General features: G+C 46.5%; 1 protein-coding gene across 1 annotated transcript in view; it reads left to right on the top strand.

The window, feature by feature from the left end:
- The first annotated feature begins 259 nt into the window (after positions 1-259).
- LOC103170203 overlaps positions 260-8179 on the top strand; it is a 72449-nt gene continuing 64529 nt past the window's right edge. Inside the window, exon 1 of the mRNA XM_007667167.2 lies at positions 260-788. Coding sequence (XP_007665357.2) covers positions 536-788 — 253 coding nt within the window. The 5' untranslated portion in view covers positions 260-535. The remainder of the gene's footprint in view (positions 789-8179) is intronic.

Here is an 8179-nt window from a genome sequence, read left to right as displayed (position 1 = left end):
CCATTTAGAGGAGACAGGTAGAATACTGGGATTAAGAGGCCTTCCGGGATTAGAGGACGAGGATAAAGTTGTAATCACATCACTGATTCCGATCTGGGCAATAAAAGAATCTATTATAAGGCTAAATCAGGTACTGCTGCCAGCAGAGGGCTGCTCTGTATTATACAAAAACTTCGAGAGCAGAACCGTTTAAAGCTCCTCCCTTCCTCCCTCCCTCCAAATCCTCAGGATGACATCATGGGTTAGAAGAGAGCAGGGAGGCCTAGGCTGCATTTTCATCGGAAGGCATGCAGAAGCCATTCAGCGCACCATTATCTGAAACGTGCTTCACTGAGAAGGCACAGGCTCCTATTTTTAAAACCGGCTTTACCCGGCAAGCTCAGAAAAGCGGTTCCAGGGAGAGTCTCCTGATATGCCACCGATGGCCAATTAAATGGCTTCTGAAGGCCCAAGCTGCAGCAAAGAACACCCCGGCCCTGGGCTCTGAATCTCAACCCGTTTGGAGGCCCAGTGGTCCCTCTCTATTAAGTGTTGGATGTGCGGCCAGTCCGTTGGCCTCATGCTAGCCCCGGGCAGCCCGGAAGGGCAGTACGTGTGCGTATTCATCACGTCCGACTCTTCCATCTGGACCAAGAAGGTGTGCGAGCTGAGAGGCACTGGGAACTCCGGTGTGCGTGTGGGAAGTAAAGTGTCCTTCAGCCTCCCAATCCAGCTCATTGACGACCGCGGTCAGCAGGTGCTTGTGGGCGAGCAGGAATACGTGGGGACGGTCCTCTTTCACGCTTCAGGTACGTCCTGACCAGATTTTCGAGGCAGCAGCTCAGCTCTCAAAGGCTGACCGGCGTGTGTTCGCAGTTGCAGTCGCAGAAAACTCAGAGAGGAAGGAATGTGCCCTTTGGAATTCAATTCTTACCTTTCTCAAGATTGGGCCTCACAGCGCTATGGAGCAGAAGACGGGTCAGTCGGTCAGTCAGTCGTGTTTATTGAGCGCTAACCATGTGCAGAGCACTGTACTAACCACTTGGGAGAGTATAATATATCTAGACTGTAAGCCCGCTGTGGGCAGGGGATGTGTCAGTTTATTGATGTATTGTAGTCTCCCAGTGGTTTAGTCCAGTGTTCTGCGCGCAGTAAGCGCTCAATAAATATGATCGACTGAATGAACAATATAACAGAAACATTCCCCACCCACAGTGAGCTTACTGTTTCTAAAAGTCAATGTAAGCACTATAAAAGTCAGTGGCGGAACTTAGTCTTCTCACAGAAAACGGGACAGCCATACCTGAAATCGGGGAAGGGTGGAGGCGGGGGGGATGGCATGAGGTTCGAGGGACTCAATCGGACTTTTACGGGCTTAGGGGTTCTTTAGCCTAATTTCTCCTGAATGTAATGTGGTCACGTGGAACCATGTGTTTCTGTGGAGATTGGATTTTCCTTAGGGGTTAGAACCATGGAGACTGCCACACATGAAAGGAAACTGTTATTGGTGGAAACTAACTTTCTCTGAGACCTGAAGCAGATGCATTTGGCTTCCTCTCTTGCACTTTGAGGTCTGTGGGTCATCAGAGGGAACCTCAGGACTGCTCTGAGTTAGCAGATAAATCATCCTTCGTGTGGAGTGACGTATCGGAGGAGATGAGTTACCCCGCTTTCAGTCTGATCTTTAGCGTAATTTACAGGGAAAAAACGAAATGTAATTCTCTCATATGGTTTGATTTAGGGGAAATCTATACACTTCCACTCGGAATTTTCTTCAGCCTCTGACAGAATGAGATTAAAAAGGGACAGAGTGGAAGTCCACAAGGGGCAAGAACTGTAGAGAACATAATAATGACGATGATGATAATAATAATAATGGGGTCAACCATTTGGGCAGACTTATCAAGGTGCTTCATCTGTTGCTTGGGCTGAATAAATGTGGAGAGAGACAAGGAAAGGGAAGAGAGCGAGCGCGCACACGTGTGTCTATGTGTGTGTGTCCACAAACATGTAGACCCCATAAAGCTCTCTTTTCTACCCATGCTCTAAAAAGTATTCTTTGGAATTGAGCCTTTCCTTTCTTAGTTTCAGCCCAAAGGAGACCCCTTTGGGAAAAAAAAAAAGCTACAATATTAATTTTGAGCACTGATTGTGTTTAACAGTAGTGTGGCATGATGATAACATCCGATACTGCAAAGTGACTGAATAGTAAGAAGTTGAGATGAGACTTTCCTCAGAGGAATTGAAGAAAGGTTTTCCAGAAAAATGGTTTTAAGGAATTGGAAACTTTCTTTTCCACACTCAGTTCTGAAACATACAGCTATGCTGTTCTTTGACTGGCCAGCAGTACTGTTTGATTGTTATGATCCAGGCTTGGACATACTCCCCTAGAATGGAGAAATGCAGTGTGTTCGGGGAGCTGAAATGCAAAATATTGAAGCGAGAGGATTCCCAGCTGAAACCTGTGGCTTTGCATATCACTACTCCATTAACATAGACTGTGCATATAAACGTGACAGAAGTTATAATAACTATGAAAATAAAAAGGGAGTAATAGTTTCTGTCACCACTTCCTTATTTTTGGCACTCTTGGGAAGAGCAAGTCTTTTACCAAGTGTTTTGCTGGGGCTGGTCAGGATCCCAGAATAATTTACTTGAGCCCCCATTGTGGGCAAGAAGCCACGAAGGCTCAGGAAAGCACGAGGGTGTCACGGGATCTGAATCTCCAGGTACACTGGCCAAGGATGGCACTCACAAAGACTGGACCTCCACTGCCCACTCAAAAATAAAAGACACATCTTCGTACATCATGTGATGCTAGATAATGACATAAGCCAGGACTTTTACGGGGGGAGAGGGGGTTCACAGAGTATAGAGAAGGTAGGTCCTTTTGTGGGGTAGGACCCTGACCACATCCCAGTTTTGCTACAGAGCCACTGCATTCCCCTTCCTGGGACCCAGAGAGCAGGAGTGCAGAATCTGAGTCGTGGGACTCGGCCCCCGGAGCCATGGCAGGAATCCCTGGACTTGAGGTGTCCAGCAATCTATCGGGTCCAGACAATGGGCAGACCAGCTGAAAAATGGATGAATGGCCACCCTATCCGTGGGAACGATCAGGCCACAAACTGGCCAACCCCAAGTGGGTAGATTCTTGGAGAGCCTGGAGGAGCTGGAGCTAATCTGTGTAGGCTTCACGGAGGTGACCTGACTAGAGTTTCAATCAGTCAATCAATAAGTGGTATTTCTTGAGCGTTTACTGTTTGCAGACTCCGAGGAAAGGGAAGGAAGGCTCAATCCCACCGATTTACTCTATTTTAGACATGTTTAGTTTTGGGTGGCAGCGGGACTTCCAAATGAAGTGAAGGAGAGCAGAAATGCAGGACTCAAGTCAGAAGAGAACGTAGTGCTGGTATGGAGAAAATAACTGATATTCGTTAAAACCTTATTATATGCAAAGCACTGTAATAAGCGCCGGCACTGATACAATAGGAGAAGGGCAGACACAGTCTAAGGGGGGAAGGGAACAGGTATCTTACTCCCATTTTAGAGATGAGGTAACTGAGGCACAAAGAAGTGAAGGGATTTGTTTCGGGTCACAGAGCAGGAAAGTGGCAGAGCTGGGATTAGAATCCAGGTCCTCTGACTCTCAGGTCCAGGCTTTTTCTATTTTCTAAAATGGGGATTAAGACTGCGAGCCCCATGTGGGAGAACCTCATTACCTTGTATCTACCCCAGCGCTTAGAAAAGTGCTTGGCATATAGTAAGCACTTCACAAAAACTATCATCATTATTCATTATTATTAGGCAACACTGCTTCTCTTCTGAGATGAGTGTATGCCATTCCTGACCGAGGCCATGTACCCACCCAGATACAGAATCTTTCATCTCCTGTGACTGATCAGTGCAAAGCATTCAGGAACGAGACGGGGCTGGACTGGTAGAATCTCCTCAAGCAAAATTAAATGGACCGTGAAGCACCTCCACGCAGTTATTTGCTAGCCGGACAGCGAGCTGCAAGCATCACTCTGTACAGTCGTCACGGTACCATCCCAACACCGTGTCCGATGGCCAGTCTGTGCGTATCTCGTCGTTCTGACCACGTGCCTGTGCTCGTGAACAGCTAGGCCTGATTCAGAAGGAGCGGAAAGGATGGCATTTCAGCACCTCCAGAAATGTGTTAAATTCAAATCTCTAAGCTGACAAATTCCAAACCTAAAGAACTGCAGGAGTCAGTTTTACCCATACCTTTCCTGTTTCACTCATTCCGTATTTCGGGTACTGAAATGGGCCGGGCCCTTGTTAACTTGTAAAAGTAGAGAATATGCTCTTAGATATAGTTCAAGGCTTGGCATCACCTAGGTGCTTAATAAAAGCCATCCCACTGATAAAAAAAAGTGGGAAATTGCCAGCCAGAGGCTTTGAATGAGTAACCTCTTCTAATTGGGAAACATCAATTGGACTAAAACACTTTCCCCAGAAAGGTCCTTTTTTATTTGCTCTAAATTTCCTGCCTTCTACTATCAAGTTGCCTCTTATATCCTTATTATTCAAATTCATTAGAAGGCCTTTATCCTCTCGATCTTTGCTCTGCCCCTTTTGCACCAAACTCCTCTCACTTCCTAAAACGTTTGTAACTCCACCACTGACTGTTACATTAAACGCTTGCAACAGAGAACTTTTAAATGAGAAGTCCAAAGAGAGAGAGAGCTGAGTAGGCTGTGCCTTGAAACTGGCTAATTTCCTCAGTCGGAAGATGCCAAGAGTCTCCTGTCAACCCCAATGAAAGCCCGGGCCTCTGTTTGGCGAGACCAAAATCAACGTGGGTTACAGTCTATAGTCATTTGAGGATTAGAAGTCCCAAACTCCCTGCTTCCAAGTGACAGGAAAGTCAGCAGCCCCATTCTCCATGCAATGGAGAGTACCTTTGACTGGGGAAATCCACCCCATACCCCTGGAGAGGCTGAGAAAACAGCGTGTCACAGTTTACGGAGCACGGGCCTGGGAGTTAGAAGGACCTGGGTCCACCATTTGTCTGCTTTGTGACCTCGGACAAGTCACTTAACTTCTCTGTGCCTCAGTTACCTCGACCGTAAAATGGAGATTAAGGCTGTGAGTCCTTTGTGGGAGAGGGACTGAGTCGAACTTGATTAGTTTGTACCTACCCTTGCACTTAGTACGGAGCCTGGCACATAGTTGGTGCTTAACACATACCATAAAAAAATTAACAAATTAAAACAAAAAACCAAGGCGGGGTGAATGCTGGCTTCTGTTAGCTTAACCTGGCTGGCAGGAGTTACACTTCCGCTTAATTTCTGAAAAATCTGACTGAAATAAAATAATTTTCACTGATCAATTTCATAATGTCCTAAATCCAGGTTACTTTGTGTAAAACGGGAGGTGTGACTCTACCTACATGCCTTGATAAGCATTTGCAAGGAGACCTGAATTATCAACATGCACTGATGCCTGAAAAATACGCTTTTTTATAGGCTACCATTTATATATGATTATATTTACATACTATTTACTATACACATATCCACACAATACTACATCTGACCTAACTGTAACTGTTCCAGCACTTAGAACGGTGCTTGATGCATAGAAAACGTATAATATGCATCGAACACCGTTCTACGTTCTATAAACCGTGTATATAGAACCTACGCGTATACGGTATTTATTATGCATTTATATATATTTATGGGTGGCTAGAGGGACAAAAAAATTTTAAGCAAGGAGCCGACACTCATTTCGGCAGATTGCAGAACAACCCGCACAGTAATTGATGAGCGATGAGAGGGGATGAGAATCTGACTAGGATCTTCCCCTTTCCCCAAATGCAGCTGTTTGAGTTCCCTTGATCCAATGATACATCTTCTAAACACCTATGGAATTGCAAGCACCCTGAGGGAGAGGGACCACAACCGATTCTTTCAGTGCATTCTCTCCCAGCTCTCAGTCCAGTGCTCTGCACATATTCATTCATTCAATCGTATTTATTGAGCACTTACTGTGTGCAGAGCACCGTAGAAGCACATGAAAAAGTACAAGACAACAACAGTGACATTCCCCGCCCACAACGAGCCCACAGTCTGCAGAGGGGAGACAGACATCAATACAAACAAATAAAATGACAGATATGTACGTAAGTGCTGTCGGGGTGGGAGGAGGGAACAGCAAAGGGAGCAAGTCGGGGTGAAGCAGAGGGAGTGGGTGAAGAGGAAAAGGGGGGATTGGTGTGGGAAGGCCTTTTGGAGGAGATGGGCCTTCAGTGAGGCTTTCAAGCGGGGGAGACCGGTTGTCTGTAAACAGTAAAAGCTTAATAAATACTACTATGATTGGCACTCCTACTCTGTTGTATTGAGAACCAGACTGTGAGCATTTTTGATGGTGGGAAATCTGAGGCCCCGGGATTGTTTTCTTCCAAGTGTAATTAGTTTACACTCTGCCTCTCCTCCCCTCCCCATTCCCCCTACTCCCTCCCTCTGCTCTAGCCCCTTTCCCTCCCCACAGCACTTGTATATATGATGGTCTTTGTTAAGCACTTATTATGCATTGTTCTAAGCACTGGGGAAGATATAGGGTAATCAGGTTGTCCCACGTGAGGCTCACAGTCTGAATCCCCATTTTACAGATGAGGGAACTGAGGCCCAGAGAAGTGAAATGACTCGCCCACAGTCACACAGCTGACCAGTGGCAGAGCCGGGATTCGAACCCATGTCCTCTGCCTCCCAGATTAGCGTTGCGGTCGTGAATGACCTGGGACGGGGGCGGGCCACCACTACCCCGTACTCGAAGACACATGGGGCACGTGAGTCACGTCACTCTGTCAGATCAATCAATCAATCAATGATATTCACTGAGCGCTTAGCTTACAGTATGTGGCGCATAAGCGCTTGGGAGAATATAACACAACGGGGTTGGTAGAGCCGTTCCCCGCCCGCAAGGAGCGTTATCGCCTAGAGGGGAGACAGACAGTAACATGTATATATATATAAATTATTTATGGATAGGTACCTAAGTGCCACGTGACTGTGGGTGGGGTGAATATCAAGTGTTCAGAGGGTACGGATCGAAGTGCACAGGCAACCCGGATGACATCTCAGTCAACCAACAGCATTGACCGAGTGCCCACCACCAGCCCAGCACTGTGCTAAGCACTTGGGAGGATACAACAGAATTAACAGACACGATCCCTGGCCTCAAGGAGTTTAGAGCCTAGCAAGGGACACCATAATTATAAGCCCGATCTAATGGAGTATAATCAGTAATAATAACGTTGGTATTTGTTAAGCGCTTACCATGTGCACAGCACTGTTCTAAGCGCTGGGGGAGATACAGGTTCATCAGGTTGTCCCACGTGGGGCTCACAGTCTTCATCCCCACGTTACAGATGAGGTAACTGAGGCACAGAGGAGTTAAGTGACTTGCCCACAGTCACACAGCTAAGTGGCGGATCTGGGATTCGAACCCATGACCTCTGATTCCCAAGCCCGGGCCCTTTCCACTGAGCCATGCTGCTTCTCAATAGTATTTATTGAGCACTTACTGTATCCAGAGCACTGTGCCCAAGCACTTGGGAGAGTACAATGTAAAAGAGTTGATAGACATAAGAGAGTTAATAATAATGATGATGATAATAATGGTATTTATTAAGCGCTTACTTGGTGCCGGGCACTTCAGTAAGAGCTGGGCTGGATACAGGTGACCCGTTGTTGGGCAGGGATTGTCTCTATCTGTTGCCGGATTGTACATTCCAAGCGTTTAGTACAGCGCTCTGTACGCAGTAAGTGCTCAACGAATACGACTGAACGAGTGAATACAAGCAAATCAGGTTGGACGCCGTCCCCATCCCACATGGGGCTCACAGTTTCAATCCCCATTTTACAGAAGAGGTAACTGAGACACAGAGAAGTGAAGTGACTTCTCCAAGGTCGGACAACAAACAAGAGGCAAAGCCGGATTAGAACCCATGACCTCCTGACTTCCGGGCTCCTGCTCTATCCACTACACCATGCTACCCTAGCACAGTGTACAGTGCCTGGTACATAGTAAGTGCATAGCAAATACCATTAAAAAATATATGGAAACAGACAATGAAAAACTCATTTTAGTCAGAAATCTTAAATTAGTTTTCTACTAGATGTATTTTTTTTATACCGGGAAGCGGTGTGGCTCAGTGGAAAGAGCACAGGCT

This window comes from Ornithorhynchus anatinus, chromosome 7 (genome assembly GCF_004115215.2).
Source record: "Ornithorhynchus anatinus isolate Pmale09 chromosome 7, mOrnAna1.pri.v4, whole genome shotgun sequence".
Lineage (NCBI taxonomy): Eukaryota > Metazoa > Chordata > Mammalia > Monotremata > Ornithorhynchidae > Ornithorhynchus > Ornithorhynchus anatinus.
The sequence above is the reverse complement of the archived record's forward strand: the minus strand, read 5'-3'. Positions and strand labels throughout refer to the sequence as shown.